This window comes from Corvus kubaryi, unplaced genomic scaffold (assembly GCF_017639235.1).
Source record: "Corvus kubaryi isolate FWS band 111438036 unplaced genomic scaffold, C.kubaryi_AGA036_p1.0 37256, whole genome shotgun sequence".
In the NCBI taxonomy this organism is placed as follows: domain Eukaryota; kingdom Metazoa; phylum Chordata; class Aves; order Passeriformes; family Corvidae; genus Corvus; species Corvus kubaryi.
Window position 1 is genome coordinate 4,714,508 of NW_024581076.1, and position 21,488 is coordinate 4,735,995.

General features: G+C 38.5%; 1 protein-coding gene across 10 annotated transcripts in view; it reads left to right on the forward strand.

Annotated features, from left to right (window-relative positions):
• GRIA4 (glutamate ionotropic receptor AMPA type subunit 4) overlaps positions 1 to 21,488 on the forward strand; it is a 216,966-nt gene that overhangs the window by 125,542 nt on the left and 69,936 nt on the right. For all 10 annotated transcript variants that reach the window (XR_006015325.1, XM_042023805.1, XM_042023806.1 and 7 more), the window contains exons 4-7: positions 545 to 729; positions 16,365 to 16,418; positions 18,404 to 18,562; positions 20,364 to 20,531. Coding sequence is in view for 9 of the 10 variants with exons in the window: in XM_042023805.1 (XP_041879739.1) it covers positions 545 to 729; positions 16,365 to 16,418; positions 18,404 to 18,562; positions 20,364 to 20,531 (566 nt within the window). In the remaining variant the exon portion in view is untranslated. The remainder of the gene's footprint in view (positions 1 to 544; positions 730 to 16,364; positions 16,419 to 18,403; positions 18,563 to 20,363; positions 20,532 to 21,488) is intronic.

A 21,488-nucleotide genomic window follows, 5' to 3' on the forward strand; every position in this document is an offset into this window, starting at 1 on the left:
TTAATATAATTTCTATTTATACTGGCATATAAATGTGCTGTATAATTAAATGAAACAAAGACTTCTTCCTAGGAAGCATTAAAAGCTGCTTTTAATGCTAGGAAGCATTAAAAGCATTAAAAGTGTTGTTATTAAACCAACCCAAACTGAAGCATTTGAATGCTTTTGTGGTATGCAAATGCTTCCTCTGAATGAGCGGGCTCAGATTTTTCCTTTGCTGTGGTGAAATGCCCAGATATGGAAACTTTACAAAACTAATCTGAGAAGCTGAATCTGGTGCTTGAGTGGAAGAGTTTGTTTGTATGAATCATATGGCGATTCTCCATAATGCTCACTCCCAGCATTCTGATCACAGCCATTGCAGGTTTTGTTAATTGCGTGCTGTGTGCTGATCGTGACAAGCAGCATAGGTAGGGATACAAATATTGTCTTACTCCCTTCCCCGCAGGAAAAAATGTTAAGAGACCTAACATTGATTGAGGACAATTCCTATTCGAAAAACGCAATGATTGTGTTACTAGTGTATTGTATCCTTCTCTTTTAGGTTATTCAATACTTCAAGCAATTATGGAAAAAGCAGGACAAAATAGTTGGCAAGTCAGTGCCATCTGTGTGGAGAATTTTAACGATGCCAGCTACAGGCGGCTTTTAGAAGATCTGGACCGAAGGCAAGAAAAGAAATTTGTAATAGACTGTGAAATAGAGAGGCTTCAGAATCTCTTAGAACAGGTAACACCTGCTTTTAACATTACTGTAAACATATTGCTGAAACTCCATGAGATTGCATTTTGTTTATTTTCTCAATGGAAATTAAACTGATTTTTTTTTATTATTTTTTTTTTTACTTCATGGGCCTATATTTGTTTGTCCACTTGCCTGTTCCATTTTCTTTTCATATACAATGCTTCTCTTAGCAGCTGGCATGTCAGGGCAGAGAGCCCCTCCTTTTCTCCTCAGGAGCTTGGTGGTGAAAGGCGCCAGCAGTCAGGGCAGCTGCACGTTTGGTCCCACTTTCCAGCACCTCCATGCCTGATACCTCCTGCATCAGGGTCAGAGGGCTGGTGGAACAATATGGTGTTGCAGAATTGCCAGTGTGCTGTTAGTCTGTACCTTCATGGGGGTAATGCTCTGTTTTGTTTGAGAGAAAAAAAAATCATGTTTAAGTCCTTTATTCTTTCTATTTGCCAAGTGCCATAGGTCATGTATTTCTAACCATAAAAAAGCCTCAAAATAATTGTTACAAATATATAAACTCATAGTTTTAGCACCTTAGCAGGGTGTTTAGGAACATGAAGAGCAGTAGAATAAAAGTGCTATTGGACTGGGAAAAGAGGTCAGGTTCTTCCATCTGTTATTCATGGAAACATGCTACTGGGGAAGGAAAATACTGGGTGAGACAGACTGGCTTGAACTGGGTAGTATCGCTACCAGCGTGCAAAGTGAATATCAAACCCTGCTGCTCTGACGTGGCCAATCTACCTCTATATAGTGTTTATGTGTAAGCCCTTCCTGAAATGATGGAAAAAATTAAATGGTGCTTTGAAAGAAAAATTTTGTCAAATAGCAGGAAAATAACTTACGGTTAACTATCAGCTTCTCTTAGGATCCCGCATATTACATTGCTGTGGTGCAAGTTCACTGTTCAGTGCCTCCTGCTGCTGCAGGAATTGCAGGGAATGAATGCCATCTGCTGGTGCTAGACCCTCTGCCGCCGTTCAGCTTCTCTTGGTTAATGCATTAGAGAACTTTGAAGATTTTGTTGCAAAACCATTCATGATACATCTGTCTCTGAAGTCACTGAAAAATGAAATGTCATTTTTGATACAGAAATTCATAAAATAGTACTCATAAATGCATAAAATAGTACTCAATGTCATATATACATCAATTCTGCTTTCACTGGCAGAAGGTAAAGAGGGAAACTGAGAATGAATTGTGTGGCTGATATGACAAGGACTTTGACTATTGCCAAGAAAAGAACAGACAATGCTGTGTTTCTACAGATAGCTCATTTGGCCATTGTATTCTTCTTTATTCTGAACGCCGTTATGTTTTAACGGATACTTTCTATGGCTTCTAATGAAATCATCCCCCAGTTCAGCCTACATTATAGTAAAGCAGAACACCTATGTGGGGGTCTTCTAAATTACATTCAGGAAAACAATTTCTCCCTCAGCTCAGTGTGTGCACATGATGGTACCTGATTTCTTTTACATGGTGTGAAAATGTGCCATAGAAAAAGTACGTTCTGTTACCACAAGTCTTGAAGTACACCCACCACCCTGCGTAGGTGATCCTACTGACTATCCACTCAGTTTCAAAGGAAGATGAGGTCACTGAGTACATGTTTGGATCTCACTGATCTCACGTGTACATTTTACTTGCATCCAGGAGCTGCTACTTATTTTCCTTCTAGATCAGCACTTGCATAGTGAGTTTGTACAGGTCTGGATTTTGCATAGGTAGTTAGTGCAGGCATGCTAAGAAATAAAAATGGAGTGTGTGGGCACAACAGACTGAATGACATGGTGAGTTTGTCTCACACCTCTACAGGACAAGCCTGAAAGCTAATTGAACTGTTTTTTCATTAACTGCACAGGGAGAGTTGAGGGTAGGAGTTAACACCTAACATGCAGCATACTTGTATCACTTTTAGGAAGTGATTTATCTGGCTACTGTCTAATTTTGGGTGGGATAAATTTTACCTAGGAGATGAGATTTTTTGTACTTGTGCTTATGCTTATTTGCTCTTAAGTGTAAAATCTTTGCCCTAAATCTGTGCTAGTGAAGTGAAAGAAACTGGCTTGTGGGCTTACAGATTTTTTTTCTTCTCTCAGTAGTCACTGTCTATGTATATAACATATATATACTTACATTTGCATGACCTAATTAAATTGGAATTCATATATCATGTGAATTCCCTTCTTCCTCAATATGCCTGGAGATTCTCTCCATCTTTCTAAGGAACAGTCACTGTAAAAGTAGGAACAGCATTAGAGCCAGGCTAGAGAAAGTGTGCAGAAGAGCTCCAGCTTTACTCTCTATTCTGGAGGTCCTCATCTTCCTAGACAGGCTGACCTACAAATGGGCCTGAGGTGCTGGTTTGGGGTTCCAATATGACCTTCAAAGACCAAATGCTGCTTTAAGGATGGGCAGTCAGAAGCAGTCTCAGACACAGAAACATTAAGCTTTCAAAAAATAGGAAGGAAGAAATTAGCAAAAATAAATTAGCCCAATGTAGAAGATGAAAAATAATAACCATTTTCAAATATCAGCCATTGACTTTTTCCCTTTGCTTGAGGGCTTTAATAACCTGTAGCAGACAGGTAAGGTGGCTTCACAGATGGACTAAAAGTTGGCATGTTCTTCCCTGCATACACAGAGGAATTGATTAAGCTTCAGTGAGTCTAATTAACTCAACTTCTTTCCTGCCTAGTTCTCCTGTAATTGAGAGCCTAAGTTGTGACTATACTGTAATACTTTGCAATGTACAAGTAAATGTTCTGCAGAACATTTAGGAAAAGTAATTAAATCTCAGTAATGAGACCATAACTCAAAGTGCTTTGCCCTTAAATCTACGCTAATGAAGAGAGGGAAGCTGGCTTGTGGGCTTGTGGGTTTCTTCTCAGTTGACCGCTCATGTACATACACATTCACACTTCTCATGACTGCATACCTCAAGCAGTGAAGTCTGGGCACATTTTCACTGGCTGTGTTTTAGAAGTGAGCTAGTGTGCTCCTCCCCTGCCCATACCTGCTGCCCACTTATCTGACCTGGTATTTTCTGCTTGCTGCCCTCTTCACCTGCCAGCAGAGAAAAACAGCACCTTGCTATTTCCTCACTTCTTGTACAACTTTATTGTCACCATCTCTTGTTTCCTTTTGTCTCCTGTATTTCTTAGTTTATTAGTTTTTCTCATTTATTTTCGCCTCTCCATGTACCTTGGTGTGTGTGTAGAAGCTACCCCCATACTCTGTATCTGAGACTTGTCTTCACAGAAGTCTTCTCTCCTGGAACCCAGTGAAGTATCTGAATTCCAGACTCCCCCCGTGCACAACCCAGAATGTGCATTTTTTATCATGAGGTCTTCCTTTTAGGTTTCATGTAGCTGCGACATTTTGGGCAGGGCCAAGTCTGTATTTCTTTTTATAGTGAAATACAGAGAAATGTAGTTTCATTTTCAGATTTCCTTTCTAGAAAGGGACAGTAGGGCTGGCATTACATTAAATCCAGAAGATGGATTCAGCCTGCACTCAAGGGTTTATATCTGGTTTGCTTGGATTGCTCCCTCTTGTCTTCATCTCAGCAAAGGTTTCAGACTTTCCCTCTCTAGGATATGCCAAGACTGTGATGGTTTTCTTATTAAAGCTGTGCTGCTCTTCTTTGGTCATGTTCACCCATGCAAGACTGAATTGGAGGTATTTGGGGATTATTGGAAACATTTTGCTTGGGTTTGGTGTTAGTGCCAGTTGGCATGGCTCAAAGCCCTGTTTAAACAAAAGACTGAAGCAAGGCATCCATTTCTGCACACATCAAAGAGTTGTTGCCTCTATGATCAGTAAGAGAGACAGCGTCTTCAGCCTGAGTCAGCAGATCTCCACCTACGCTTACTAACCTGCTGTAACTTAAACCTACCAAGATAATTTTAGCTCCTTTTCATCCTTTATTCTCAGGGTGGTGAAAGAACACCTTACCTTCTTAACTGCTTACAACAGCCATAACCAGGAAAACCTTTTTGTTACTGGAAGTGAAACTCATCCATTCACATTAGTATTTATTTACTCCTCTGGCAGACCTTACCATCCTGCAATCCCAGGCTCTGAAAGACACCACGCAAACACCAAGACTATTGCCAGAAGTGTTTTGTTTACTTGCCCACTTTAAGTGATGCACATGATTTGCCTTTGGGAGGGGGAAGCAGACCTGCACCCATTTTAATTGACCAGTGTAGTCGTGGTGTGTGGCAGGGGGAGGTGTGGCTCTTGGCATGGACTGCTCCCTCCCCATGCCCCTCGTACTTGAGGCAGACCCACAGTCTGTAACACAAGGGGGTTCAATGCTTGACATAACCACTGCTGCTCCCCTGCAGAAATAACCCAAAACCAGTGTGTTTCGCTGCTAAGCAGGAGCCGCAAAAGCAGTAAAAATAAGACGGAAAGTGTCTCTGTCAATGGAACTCAATAATCTTTAATGTTCCTTCCAATTAAAACAATTCTAGGATTCCATGATCTTATGAAGATCTATTCCATGTCAGTTTTCCACACAGCTTCCAGAAAGTGTGTTTCCATCTTGGAGAAAGCACATCTGTGCTTAATGGTTATAGAAAACTTTTTATGCTTAACAGAATGCGTTCTAGAACCTTGTAAGTGATCTAAATCTGATTCGGGTCTCCCCAGTTTATTTACGTGGCCCTTTGTTTCACCTGTTCATACACAGCCATAAAAAAAATGTGCAACAAGTTTTTAATTCAAAACATAAACCCTTTATTTATGTTGCATAAGTGACTAGAGACAGAGGCAAAGCCCCATTTTCCTACAGGCATGAAATTAGGGATTGTTTTTACCATTATCTTTACAGATTACTAGGACAAGACAGAGAAAGGGAGCTAAAACAAAGACATAGAAAAATAAAATTATATCTGCACAGTTTAATGTAACAGCTATAGCTTATATAGCAGAATGCATTTCTAGTGATTCATTTTCTGTCAAGGACCGTTATGTCCTTGTTTACCGACATCCCTTTTTTCACGGCACTTTCAGCAGGTGGTCTTTTAAAAGCACAAAAATATTCTGTTAGAATGAAAGGATAAAAGTCAGTGAAAGGGATGGAAAATTCTCTGCTTCTGTGTCTCTTCTTTACAAGCTGTGTTCCTAAAGTGCTGCCATGAATTTAATACAAAGAACTTTCTGCTTAAGATGAAACGAATGCTTGAAGCCCATTGTAACATCATTTCCATTTCCTTCCAACTAATCCACTAACACTGGCAGCAAGCTGTACAGCATCTGAGCAGTCCAGGCCAAAGAAGTCATTTGCCACATACGGCACAGCAAGAAACACACAACTGTTCATTGAGAGTTTTGCTTCTTTTCTTACCCCTTCTTTTCGTTTTATTTTTCTTCCTGCCTTTTAAAAATAGTGTATCTGTTCGCATTTTTTCTCATTCAGTGAAAATCAGAAGTCAAGTCAGCCTAGGGCTGAAGGGTATACCTACTAAAATTAGAAAATTATTACTTTAAACTTATATGTATTTACTGAGTTTCTATCTGAAATGCAGAATCCATGTTTCAAAATAAATATGCCAACAAATTATTTATTACTGAGAAAGCTCAAACAAAACTAATCCTATTTAAGCTGAAGTTATGAAACCCCAAGACAGGCTTCCCAATCTAACAAAATGGGGTTTTTTAAATTTTTTCCCCTACAGAATTTTATTCACATTAGTATTTATTTATTGCTTGATTTGTATAAGTACAATCTGAAACAATCGAGAAACTACATATAGCAGATGAAAACAGTGTTCAGAAGTACTAAAACAAGTGATAACCCTTTGGTTTTTCGTGGGCTCTGTTTTTCTCCTAGACCACCACTTCCACAAACACCATAAAAGTTTTCTTCCCAGAAGTGTACTGAGCAAGAAGGCAATGGCAATTACTATGGCCAATTAAGAAATGTGTGGAAGGTGTCAGTACCCATGTGCTGACTAGGAGCTGTCAGACAGGAGGTGTAGTGTCCTGGTGCTTCCTGTCCTTTCGGTGGCTAAAACAGATGGGTCTCTGTTCTCCACCCAGTAGCCCATATTAATAAGAACTGTACAGACTTAATGCCTTAGATGTCTTAGACAATGTCTTAAAGATATTGTCTTCCTTTCAAATATAGCCGAAATTGCCTAATGTGTTAAAAAATATTTTACTGGAAAATTGATAAACAGACCCAGAGACAGCTCAGTAGCAGAAAAGTTATTTCCTTAGGAAAGATGACTGAAAATGTATAGCAAAACACACACATTTAAAGAAATGTCCTGGCACTCTCTCCTAAGTTGTACTTACATTTAATTACTTGGGATACTTTACCTTCAGTAAATATATGTCACAGATTTCTTTCATTATTTCTTTGCTATTTTGCAAGCAATGATGAAGTGTAATAAAACAGAGATATCGTGGTCAGATTTGAAGAATATCACAGAAAATAATTTTGAAGATTTTGGTGAAAACACCTTCTTTGTTCAGCCACTGTATTTGTTCTTTTTACTTCTTCAGAGACTAATAACCCTTGCTACTGGAGAAGCAGACCATCATTTTCTCAGCCATAGCTGATCCCACAGTTATTTCTTACAGTTTGTTCAGTGCTCAGAAATGTGTTCAGGTATACAATGCAGTCAATGCTCCAAACAGATTTGATAATTACAATGAAAATTGTAAGCTAAGAGTCATTTAAATCATGAGGGGTAGGGTTATTAACTATAACTATTTCAGCCCTTTTCTTCTGGTCTCTGAATATTTTTTTCTTTTTGCTGTTAATCTGTACCAAAAAGACATGTAAAATGATGTAAGGAAGCTTTCAAAAGCATGAAGTGCTGAAATTGAAAGTTAACAGTTTTGTTCCCCTGTCCCTTTTTTTGCTAGAATTCTCATTGTCAGCTCATATTAAGCACTGCAGAGCAAGTAAGGCACCAAAAAAAAAAAGACTGCACTCCTGGAGCTCTGAGATTTGCTTTCAGACACATTTTGGAGATGGTTTTGAAATTCAGACTGTGAAGTACTGACATGAATAGTTCTATTCCACAAATTTAGTAAGAGAATAATTGGGATTGGAAGTCACCTCTGAAGATCACTCCTGCTGGTCAAGGGGGCAGCCTTAGATCAGGTTATTCATTCAGACAAATTTTGAATGCTCCAAGGATGGAGATCCCACAACAGTTTTATTTCCTGTTTCACTACTTGACTACCTCATAGAAAAAAATAAATTCCTCATATCTATCTGGAATTTTGTGTGTTGCAACCTCTGTCTTTTGTCCTATTGTTGTATCCCTTGAGGGAGAGTCAGGTGCCCTCTTCCCTACACCATCCCATTGGGTATTTATAGGTATTGCTAAGATCAGCCTGAGCTTTTTGTTCTCCAGGCTGGTCCAGTCACAGCTCTCTCAGCTTCTCCTCATATGACAGATGCTTCAATACCCTTTGTGGTGTTTCTCTGGACCTGTTTCAGTATGTCCATGTCTCTTTTGTACTGGGGAGCCCAGCAGAGCTGAGCAGAGGGGCAGGATCACCTCCCTTGACCTGCTGGCAGTGCAGTCCAAGAGGCTGTTGGCTTTCTCTGCCATGAGGGTGCATGACTGGCCCATGGTAGACTCAAACCAGAAGCCCAGGAGCCTTCTGGCAAAGCCTCTTCCTACCCGGTGTGCACCCAGCCTGCCCTGCTGTGCTTGGTGAGTCAGGCTGAGAGTCAGGCGAAGAAATAAGATGTACGCAGAAGAGCTCCTTTGATTTGCAGTACTCTCTTTACACACCTATAGGCAGCTGTTGAGATAGAAATACCTTATGAGTGAGTGAACTGTGTATCATCTTGTATTGAATCTTGCAAACCCATAATGTGCTTGCATCAGAAGCAGCCAGAAGGAATATCAGAGTGATCAGATCAACCTCTGTGCTACATTGTGTGACCACATCTAAAAAGTTCTTCACCAAGCCAGGCAGGTGCTTCTCCAGAATTTTGGTTCCTGATTCTCTGCTGTTGAGTACACTGCTACTTCTTCCTTATTTCTAGTAGCCCTCTCAGAAAGATTTTTACTAGAAATTCAGTTCAATTGTGTCTACATAATGACCTTCATGTGAAGCTCAGCAAAGCAAGATGAAAACACAAGCTAACTGTAATTGCATTTGCCTAGGACCTTTATGTATACTTCTTTCTGAAAGAGAATATTGCTACTTCTAATTTCTGTTTTCTAGGGCTTTTCATATGCAGTAACATGACAGTGTTTGTTTCTATATTAATACAAACAGATATGTCCATAAACACATCCACATGATGAGGACTATTCAGAAAATAAATGTTTCTCCTTTCTGCATGAGTGGCAATGGATTTCCTTTCTTCTTCCATCTGTAGCAGTCCATCCTCTCCCACTGTCTCCATCTGACAAAGTTGAAACCTCAGCATTCTGTGTGTTCAAAGCCTTCCAATGTCCACTGGGAACAGCATTTTCTTCTGAATTTTGCACAGTGAATCAGTTTTGCTGTCAGAGATCATCAGTCTAGCTCCTGGTGTACCAGATAGGCTGATCCAGTGTATTTTTTTCTTCACCTTGCTCTTTCCAGCCCATAAGAATTAAATAGGATGTTTCCCAGCAGACGAGGACTTTTCTCAGGTCTGTCAGTGCTCTGTATCATCAAGATCAAGCCTCACTGCTCATCCAGGGCTTATTTGCCTTTAAACAGAGAGGTAAAAACTGTTATGGAGCATCTGGCACAGATTTAACACTTCAATGTGCACAGCTGAACTGGTATATAATAATAAAAAGAATTATATTGTCCTGTGTAATATTAAAATTTACACATGGATGTAAAGTTGTCACAAAGTACTAGTATCATTAATCTTGTAAAAATTGCAAACCAATAAACTCTAATTAATAACAGCTAACAATTGTTATTAATAAGCTTAATAGGGAAGTAGCTGCTCAGTGTCTTGAATGCTGTTCACAGTTGTCTAACTAACTCAGTTGTTGAATGTGTTGCTTGACATCGCTGATACCTCAGTCTTAAAGGGTCTTGAGATATGTTGCTGAGGAATATCATGTATGTGTTTGCACTGAAAACCAAATCTCTCTGAAAGGTAAAATGGAGCAGGTTGTCACAGCAAGAATTAGTAGCAGTAGTAGTAGGAGTAGTAGTAGTAGTAGTAGTAGTAGTAGTAGCAGTAGTTAGTATCACCATCAAAATGAAGGCAAATAAATGTGTGTGCAGAAAAAAAGTACAGATGATTACATATTCCCCTGCTTCTTGATCTCCTCTTATTTTGTCACAGGAGTGCTAAACTTGAAAAAGTAATGTTTGACTGCTGAACTTCTCAAAATTGATCAAATTGTAAATTTGGCCGGTTTTAAAAACATTTGTTTTCTCATCTTAGTTTCCAGTGTGTCTACTAACTGAAGATAGCACTTGGCATTTTTGCAAATCATATTTAGATTACTAGCATACTTGATTTAAGATAATAATAAATTAAAACATGATACTTTGCAATAAATTGCAACATAATACAGGAAGGCAAAAATTACCCAGACATCTGAGTTACACAGAGTACTAGCTCAAACATTCCTCCAGAGTTTCTTCTGCTTCCCTGTTTTTTGTGAGCACAGAGATGTGTTGGCACAAAGGATCACTAGCACAACACAGATGAGTATTTATCAGGAGACAGCACGGCTTTTACATGTAGTTTAGTAGCATAATGTAGATTTCTTTATCTCTTGTTTCAGAAATAGCATGGGATGTCTGCAGTTTTCCCCCTTTGTCTATTAGATTTGCATGAATAAAAGGCAGGTTTAGTTCTGCTCCCACAGAACCACAGGAGCAAATCATTAGCCAAAGAATTTGGTATGTGTACAGCACACAGTAGTGTGGGCTGGCAGCAGCATTGTTAGACTTCGTACCACTTCAGGGACATAGCAACAACTCTCTGTGTATCTCAGTCCCAGAGGAAATGGAAGATTTCATAAAGTGCCTTTTCTTCGTCATTCTTCACTCTCCATGCTTTTTTTCCCTAGAGGTCTATGGAGTTGCTTCTAAGCAACACTATAATGTCAATGCAAACTGATAGTTCTTCTCCTTGAAGGAGCCAGCTGCCAGCACTGCCACCAGCAGTTTCCTCACCTTGCAGAGCCAGGAGGAGCTCTGCATATGCTGATTTCTGTGAAGCAGCTGGGCTTTTGCATACAGTATTTGTCCCACATTGCACAGTAATAAGAACGCATTTTGTTATTGTGGCACACAACGGATGAGGTTTGGACATGAGAAATAGGTTATTTCAGTTACTGAAAGAGCAAATAGGCAGTAGGAGACAGAGGATGAATAGGAATGCATCAAAGGATTTGTGAAGTGACCTTCTTCTTGCACCCTTCATCTCTTTACTTGCTTCCTTTTTCCTTACAAGTCTGCGTATCCTATTTAGGATAGGAGTAGGCTTTGAATGCAAACAACTTTAGCAGCAGAAGGAAGCAACTAGCCATGCTCAGGGCACTGGTAAATGACCTTTGAGCCACCTCTCCAGGTTTTCTTCCCCAGCAGCTTCCTGCACTGCACAGGGCTCTCTGCTTTGCCAGCTGGTGGTGAACATGGGGTCTGTGTGGGAAGCATTGTTCTCTGCCCAGCCGTGTGAGGGGCAGGTGTGCATACCCCTGTTCTGGCTCAGCACCTGCCTTCACAAGAGAGAAAGAGCCACATCTGCTTTGTTTTTTGCCTTCTTTAGCATCCTCTCTAGTGGCTGTCCACCATTTCCCCAATAAGAATGCCCTTTTCTGAGCACTAGTTGTTAAGATTAGGCTTGTTTCTCATTTGCTTTTTTTATGGCTTTGTGAAAGATTTATCCCGGCTTCAGATATTGTATAAAATCCCACTTCAGTTGTGGTTTATATCATCACCATTTCTGCTGCAATATTTCAGGTCAGGTCTCTATCTTCTGTCTTTAACAAGTCTCCACACTTTTTATATTGTGTTAGACAGACTTCATTTTATTGCAGGTGTTCTTTTTCTTAAGGCAGTGGATTGTGACACAATAGCAAAGAGGAAAGCCTTTGTTGAAGTCCAATTGGTAATGCACAGCTATCACCCTTTGAAGAGATTTAACTGAAAATAAGTCCTTTTCACTCCAGCTGTACTGACCTCCATCTTCTAGAAATCATAACAAGGGACATTTCATGCTACAGAAGTTAAGCATTCTTCTAAAATAATTTATGTGCAATATCCATTTCACAGTAGTAGAGAACAGAGGATGACTTGGGGCCAGGTTCTCTGTTCAGATGCTGATGCAAGTATGCGAATGGTTTTATCAAAGTCAGTGACCTTGCTACTCACAGAAAAAAAAAAGAAAATAATCAAAGCAGACACTGGTAGCCCTTCTTTTCAATAGTAGAACAGTTTCTGAATTTCCTAGACTAGGCTATTGTTCAGCTAAATGGAAAGAACAGTATTGTATGATAAAGTCACAAGGTTCAGAGTTGTGTCAAAAGCCTGAGTTGGATCTCACTGGCCCTGCTTTTACCAAACTTTAAACTCAGTGGTGTAATTGTAGTTACTTTTGATTACCACAGGAATTCTGAAATCAGAATAGGGCATTTTCATAATTGTGTTATAGTAAATCAGCAACTAAAAATTACCACAATGCATTGTTCTTTTTAGTTTCATACATGTCAATGCATTTTATAATGTGATTAGATCCTAATGCTGTTTTGGTTTTTTTTTTTGAAGTTCACCTTTCTGCAGACACTTATATAAACAGTAATATTTGGGAAACAAAAAAACCAAAATTGTGTTAGATTCTGAAATAAACTTGATAGCCTGATGGCCTTAATATCTCACCTTTTTTTGATTCTGTTCTGTTTCATTTACAGAAATTAGGTATTCACTTATAGTGGGACTACAGGGTAATATATGGAACGACTGTTGTCTTCCCTGTTAATGGCAATTTGGGAAGCAGATTGTATTTTCTTTTTCATTCTTAATACTGATGACTATTTAATAATTTCTTCTATTTTACAAATGAGCGTATAAAAAAGCTCCAATTATAGTTAGTAGTCACCTTGGTCATTGAACTAAACCTGCAAATCAACATGAAATGAAGACAGTTCTCACTGCTCAGCCTTTTGTTGTGTGAATCTGCCACAGGCCCCACAGGTGCTCAGGCCCTGTCTAAGTGCAGCCCACAGGTACAGAGAGTATCTTACGGTGTCAGGAATGGGGTTTTTTTGCAGTCAGTCTCCTAGTTCCTGAGTTTCACATCAAGGTTGCGCTGCAAATACATGAACTGGTTTTTGTTTGGATGAGGCTGAATGAGATGTGCCCTGAGGTGTAGTGTGAGCTCAGTCTGGTGACCAGGTTAGAGGGAGTCCATGGTAAATCCCTGAAATGTGTGCTGTGGATGCCAACTCCTTAGCACCAACACTTTTGCTGTACAGATCTTACCCTGTCAGCTGCTCTGTTTGCTAATGTAGATATTAGACAATGCCACTCTGCCTTCCCTCTGGACTGCGATTGAACTTGGGCCTCTTGGTCTGAATTTAGGTGTGCACAAGGAAGTACCTGGGTTTTCAAAGTGCCCCCAGACTTAATGAACTTCTATAGCAAAGGCTTTCTGTAACACTCTCAGCTGTCAAAATCTCAGGCCTGTTTTGGGTTCTGGGTAATATCTACTCTTACATGTATGGAATGGTGGAGTTCTCATCTCACAAAATTTAGCCACTGTTAACCAGTTAAAGCACAGAGAAGGAGAGTGTGAGAGTTCACATTCCAGACTGAGTAGCTATCAAGCTCCTTCCCCTGTTACAAAGAGACTTAAGTTCATTGCCTCAATGTCTCTCAGGGCAGAAGTGCAGTGAAGTGAAAGGGGGTTGTTCAGGTAGCAAGAATTCATATCCTGTTTTGTAGATCATAATCTGCAGCTTCGAGTTTTTGAGAAAGAAAAGCGGCTGCGTATATATTTTGGATATTCAAAACTATGAGATGTTCACAAAAAGCTATTTCACTAAACAGGCATTTTTTCCCTAAACTATAACTAATTCCTGGTTTCAAAGTCTGTGTGACCAGTAGCTATAATACTTTCCAAATTCAAAATCAGAATTGTACCCAATAGTGGTTGAAAATAGAAGCCATCACTTCTCTTTTCCAGCTGCGTAATCAGCATTTTTAGGGTGAAATTCATCTCCGTTAACATTAGGAATATAAAATGTAGGTGTCTACATCAGAGCTAATCCCCATCAACTCTTTTTCTAGTCAATGCAGAAAAATATGCACTTTCAGGGCACAAGCTGTCTAATTAGTTTTACACATGTGCTACAGAATAAGATGAATCATTTCCTCAAAGTGCCTGCTCTTTCCACTGACTATAAGGGAAGTTAAGACAACTACGTGATACATAACTGTGTACTTGTATCACTCACCCAAAGAAAAAAGTTTTGAGAGAATACAATGAAAACATCAAATTGCAGGTTTTTCAAAAATATTATGTATTATTCACATCAAATCTAGGAAATCTGCAATAGTATCTACATTGATTTCCTAGGCACAAAAACAGAAATAAATCTCAAAAGGAGATTCGTCCAAGCTGAGGGGGAATGGATTAACAACAGATCTGAGAAAAAGACCCGGGAGGTGATGGAACTAGATGATCTTTAAGGTCTCTTCCAGTCCAAACCATTCTATGATTTTATCATCTTAAATTATGTCAGTCCATAATATTGTCAGTCATAATTTATGTCAGTCCACTTACAAACTTTCAAGTTGTGATGCTGTATTTATTTAAAAATGTATTTTTTTAACCTGTATCAGTTTTCCTGTAATGGGGAAGCAAATATTTTCATTACCATGTACTGCTGAATGAGTACAGATGTATAAGCTTTGTTGGTGTCAGAGATCGTATTCCTTTTGAAGCCATTGACCCAGCCAGGATTTGAAACTTTTTATTATATGGAAACATTAATTACTTGACAGTATCCTCCTCACACATGTTGAGCTTATAATAGGGAAAGTTGTGACTTCTCCCTCTCTGCCACCCCCAATAAAATGGTAGCAATGGTATTTAGTCACTGATCTTAATGGGAGTTTTATTAAGTCTAAAATTCATTTATGTGAAGGGTTAACAGTCTGGTCATGGCTTGGGGGGTGTGGTGTATTTTGGGATTTTTTAGGTTTGTTTTGCTTTTTAAATACAAGCATTTTAGCTATAGACTATACATATGAAGCAAAGTTTGGGATAGAGTAGAAGAATAAAAGACAAATTGCTTATTTACTTAATTACTTTAAAATAATGATATTAAAATAGTTTTGACCACATATTTGTGCCAAATCCTTTGGATTTTCCTTTCCATTCTGCTGCAAAAGCGAATTAATTTAATGGAACAATAGAGTCCAGAGTCAAGCATTCCCAAGTCTTAATCCAGATTTAGATCCTGGATCCCTGGGTGTCTTTCATCAAATTATTTAGTCCTTCATCAGCTTTTCTTCATCTCCAAAATGTGTTTTTTCTCACTTTTTACAGCACTGGGAAAAAGTGCTGCAAGACACACTGAATGTTTGCTCTGTCTTTTGAACATGAGGTGTGATCCCTAAAGTCAAGAAGTTGTCAATTCTTCAGGCAGAGTCTAGAGCTAAGATTTCAAAGCTGGAAAGGAGACAGATCCATAAGTTTCCCATTATTTACTGAGTAACCTGCACTTCTTGGAAAACTTTTTGCTTGTGTCTTACTTACTCATTTCAAGAGAGGCTAAAATGCTTTATGGAGAGGTAAAAACCCCCCATATTTGAGCTGCATGCAGACTTTTTCTAAATGAGTGGTAGACTATCAAAAATAAGAGTTCAAAGGACTGTACTGTTAACTGCAAGCTGCATGTTACAGGTAGTACTGCTAGTTTCTTTAGTAAAAGCAGCTTTAATCTGCGATGCATCTATTATCACCATTTTCTACGGACAAAATATTAGCTCATTTTCTTTTTTCAGCACATTAAATGAGAGTCATTCCATCATGGAAATTGCAATAATATTGATACAAGGTGCTGGTTGACATAGTTTCTGTCTAAACCCTCTGGTTGATCTTGCCATATAGTGGTTGTTGCCTTTTTTGCATTGCTTGATAGTATATTTTGGTTAAACACTCAGACAACCTTCCTCTGTCTTTGCTCATGCCCATTCCCAAAGCCTTAAGCATTTTACTAAGAGCTGAATAACAGTTGTAGTACTTGACCACATCAAGACCCAACAGCTTTGATCCCAAGAGATGAACCCCTGGTTTCATTCATAAATTCTGCACTTATTTCAAATTAAAAAGTAAATCAGTGGGTAGGCTTTCTAGCTAATGTGTGATCTCCTCCTTCTGAATTTGTGTCCCACAGATAACTGCTCTATTTGGTAAAATAGTCTAGTACAGTAACCTTTTCAGTACAGAAGGCATTTTGATTACCAGTTCATTACTTTACTCACTGTAATTTTAACTTTTTCCCATTATTAAGCCCCTGGAAAGTTATAGTTACATTATTGCAGAAAGACTCTCAACATTATATTACTGCTGCTATATATTTTGGTTTATATCTAGCTTTCTATGAAAACACCTTCATAAAGAAAACAATATGACATTGTTTTTCCTTTTTTGTCTTATTTCTCTCCCACAGATTGTGAGCGTGGGAAAGCATGTTAAAGGATACCACTATATTGTTGCCAACCTGGTAAGATACTTTTCTAGAATTATACCCCTGCTCGGTAAGTGAAACACTCAGTTTTACTTTGAAGTTACAGTACTTCACACAACATTTCCCGTCTGTCTTTAATATGTGGTTGTACATAATACGTTTTTTATGATGTGTAAAACAACTTGGGTTTCTTATTACAGCCATCTAGATCTGAAGGGCACAGTAATACAGTAATACTCGTAAATTTTATCAGAATCAAGGTAGGAGAATGAGCTGATAGGTGTATCTTGAGGCTGAACTATAATTTACAGAAATACAATGATTTTTGACTCATCTTTTTATTATTAGTAACATAATAATTCTAGAGGTAACTTTTATACATTCCCCAGCATTCATTTTCTGGGAAGATCAGCTGTTTCCACTCAAATTACTTGTTCAGTATTTTTACTTTAAGTCTAAACTGGACATTCACACATCTAATGTTCAGAAGAGGGCAAAGAAAGTAAATGCAGTATTTTGTTATTTAAATGGCTCATTCTTTAAGCCAAAATACCTGCCTGGCAAAGCGCAGTGAATGCAGGACAGATTCGAATGCATGCTTTAAATTGTTCTCTCTCTACTCTCCCTCAAGGAATTTTAGTTGACGTGAAATATTTTATTGTGCTTTGCTGGACTTGAACCCTAACTTAGTATCACTTCAGATTATTTTTAAAGCCTCAGGCATTTCAAATGAGATATCTGTACTCTTAGGTCTTATAAATTAGATTTTTCAGCATTACAATTTTAAAGTTCCCAAAGTAATTTTTCTCATGCGAAATAATTGCTGTAAACAAGGAACTGGATGTTGCAGTGAGCTGCTAGTGAGGTGTGCAGCGGAGACAGGCACATCTGATCTGCTTCAGCAGGGGCACAATTTGTTATCCACTGTCCATTCAATTATGTGGGTAATACGCTTCCTGATGCATCACCTTTTATATTTACTGTCAGTATCCCTTAGGACATGAATCAAATCTCTGTCCTTAACAGGTGTTTTTTTCCCCTGGGATATTGGGTCAGTACCCCAGTATCCCACTATTTTTTTTCCTAAATATTTCTAGATTAAGTGTGATGTACAGTTATGTTTTCACTGATAAATACTAATCAGAGGAATTTAAGAAAATAAAAATAAGATACCTCTGTGCTAGCCTTAGACAAAGCATCTAGAAAAGGAGCAGAAAGATTTATGCTTGCTTCTTAGTGCTTTAGCAGTTTGTATTATGCAGTTTATTGAAGTTCAATTCTGTCTCTAAAGGCAAATTTTAGTAAAGAAATTGTTCTTTATATGTGCTGAACAGATTAGCCAGAGAAACCAATAGGTCAGGAGATATATGTACTGCATTTTCTCTTTCGGTGTTGAGGTTCACTCTAGGTTTTCAATATATAACAGATCTGAGAGCTACCACAATCCTGTTTAACAGAAGTGTTATTCTGATGTTGTTTTCCTTGCACTAACAGTGAGATCCTCATGTGCTGTTTCTGCCTTCTAATGTCTATTATATTATCTCATTATCTCAGACATTTTCAGCCTAAACAATGAATCGTGGAGTAAATGTATTTACAGAATAATGCTGTTCATTTTTTAAACGTAAAAAAGGGATGCATTTTTTAAAGCACTAGTACAGTGCTTATTCAAATCTGCCAACTTTGATGGAAATTGGATTAAGCCTTTAATATTCTGCAGGCACTTTTCAGTTGATTTGCCAAAGGCATTTCTTCCAAAACTGTCTTCCATTCCCAGCAATGTGTTGCTAAGCTGTCAAGACCACCCTAGCAATAATGTGGCAAATTTATTTCTTGGCTTTTTTTCTTTATTACACAAATGGAAGTTATGAATAAAGGTTCAACATTATTCTCTGGTTTTAAATTTTGCCTTCTAATGGAATCCTGTTGTTGTGCATTCTTTAGTCTGCCATGCTTACCTAGAACAGATTGGACCCACAGTGGTGTAGGAGGGCAAACAAAATCTTAAATTGATTTTCTAGGGATTCAAAGATATTTCTCTGGAGAGATTTATGCATGGAGGAGCCAATGTGACTGGATTTCAGCTAGTGGATTTCAGTACCCCAATGGTAACTAAGCTGATGCAGCGCTGGAAGAAACTGGACCAGAGAGAATACCCAGGATCTGAGACCCCACCAAAGGTACTCCCTGATCTGAAGCACTACCAAAGATATCACTCCAGCGTTCTAATTTCTGATTAACATTGTTGAATACATGAATGAAGACTTTGATATTTATGCAGAGGAGAAGGCAGGTGTTCTTACTATTACTGGCCATTAGTCATGCCTATCCTTACATTTGTATGGAGGAAAAAAAAACTGCAACACATTTTGCTGACGTACTTAAATGTCTCTTGTCGCTTATCCTCCAACTTCACCCCTTTACTGACAGCAGTTAAAGGTCAAATGCTTAACTGACAACTTAATTTCAATAAAATTTACATTAATTTGTCTAATTATCTATGTTTACTTACAGTGCAGATCTTTCCTGATAGGTGAATTCCTCTGTATGAGATATTACTGTAATTGTAAATTTGCTGACTATAAATTTTTGTATGGAGTTTCCTCTGGACATTTTCCACCTCAAAACCTCGAGTAGAAATCACATTCAGGCATGATTTTAAAGTTAAATCTTATCCCAGTGTTCCTCTATCCTAATCCTTCACAGATTGATAACAAAATATTTCTTTCACATATCATTTTCCTGGCAGGCAAATCACAGCACAGATATAAATATGACTTCATCAAAGTAATTCTGTTACTATATGCACTAATGGATACCACACGTGGTTGAAAATGGGCCCCTTTGTGCTGGACACTATGCAAAGATAAGCAACCAGCCCTCCCTTGGCTGGGAGATGGGTAGCTCGGCAAAGTCTAGAGAAAATATCAACATGGATATTACAAGACATAGCTGCAGAATTCAGTAAAACTCCAGAAATTTATGTGAAAATAAAAACCAAAGAAACAAATCAAAACCAAGGATGCTGTGGGCTATGGAATGCAGACATCCCCAGTTACTGGTGACAGGAAAACTTCTACCTATAGGACTCCTTGCCACAAAAACAGGATTATTCTGTCTCCTTCTGAGAAGTCAGCATGATTAATTTGAATCACAAATAAATCATCTAGGGATAACCAAAATTTGAGATTATAAAGATAAAGCATGTCTCAAAGACCTTATAATCTGCAAGATGAAAGGAAGGAAATTAGATTTGAATAATGGAATTTGAATTTTGGAAATTGGAGAGCATATCAATAGCAGCCCTGGGCATGTGAACAACTTTTCCTGATGCAGTGTTTTCATCAGAGGACCATACTGAGAGAACACCCCTTTGTTAATGTGGCTCCAGGCTAACATCTGCCAAAGACTTGCTCTACACATTTCGTTTGGCATGTTATCAACCTAAAGCAGTCGCTGTAGTTAGTGTGGAAACACAGACTGTTCAGGGTACGTTTCAGGCAGAGAGCCAACACAAGTTTTCCAATTGGAAGAACCTACTCTTGATCATTCTTAGCAATTCCAGGGGCCTGGATGTCTGCTAATTAGCTGTGCATTTTGTCAGTTACATTTTCTCAGTGAGTTACTGTCTCTTTCTTTTCTTTTGAATAAGTTGGGTGGATGGGGTTATTCCCTATTGTATAGTGGGGAAAAAAAAAAGAAAAATACTTGAATATTTCAGGTTTAATTTGTTTCTTTCATTAATTCTTAAGATGCAGATTTTTCTACCCTTAGGAAATAAAATTTTAAAGCTGGACCTAGTGACATGTCCTGCATTTGTCCCTTAGACAAAATTGCTTTTGATTTTGAGGAGAGCTAGCTGTTTTGTAAATGAAGGTGAAGAAACTGCTGCATAATGCATCAAACTAGAATTATCTTGAAACAGTGCATTTTTTTAAAGACATGCCAACTCTCAAGGGCTGTGTTTGTCCATCTATTTAGTATACATCTGCGTTGACATATGATGGAGTGCTTGTAATGGCTGAAACTTTCCGTAATCTTAGAAGACAGAAAATTGATATTTCAAGGAGAGGAAATGCTGGTGATTGTCTTGCCAACCCTGCAGCCCCATGGGGTCAAGGAATTGATATGGAAAGGACATTAAAACAGGTAAGGGGAAGCTTTATTCTAGTGATCTTTTAGAATTTTGGATACCAGTTGTGCACTATATGCCTTGGAAAATAGTATGCACAAAGGTAGTGATAGGAGAGAGGAAATTATTTTGTACTTGGAAATTGGAAGCAGCTTGGGCTGTTCAGGTTGTTCTGATTTGTAACTTGGAATGAAGGCAGAGAGGAACTACTCTATTTGAAGCTACTGTTAGATCTTTTGAGATAGTTGGAACTTCCTCCAGTACACTGCTGAATTCATCTTACTATTGCAAATAGCCTGGCTGTACAGACATTGTCATTTAAGGAAAAAGGTATAACCACATAATATAACCTTTCAAATATGTTTCTGTCATCTTCAATAAAGTAGACTTCTCCCAGGGAAATCACATAGGTAGTTTTGGGGTTTTTTTCTTTAAAAAGAAATAACCCAGAGCTATTGTTCTCTGATGTCAGGATTTTGAATTCCTGATGAATATGGATGCCTAGAAAGTTCCAGATCTCTGTCAAGATGATTTAGCCTTTCCTTTGAATGGGACAGTAAAGAAAATAAAAATCCTGTAGTAGAATTTAAATCATTGGAAATGAGCAGACTCCACTCAGGAGAAACTGCCGAGGAGAAGTGACTGCTGACAGAGCTGGCAGCTCTGTGCCTGGAAACCAGGGTTTCAGATCTGGAGAAAAATCAACAGAGATAGAAATGGACAGAGGGAAAGAGTAAGTGATTTCAATCCACATCCTGACTCTTAGGGAGAGAAATAAAGCATTTTGTATGCTTCACCTAATCTGTGGACATGCACAGATCTGTAACAATTGAGAGAAATGTTAAGTCAGGCTTATGTGTTCAGGCAGACAGCCTGAGCCTTCGAATTCTGCCAAAGTGTTTTTCATGGCCAGATCCTGATAAAATCAAAGCCAGCAGCAATATGGCCATGACTTCTTTGGGACAAGGACCACA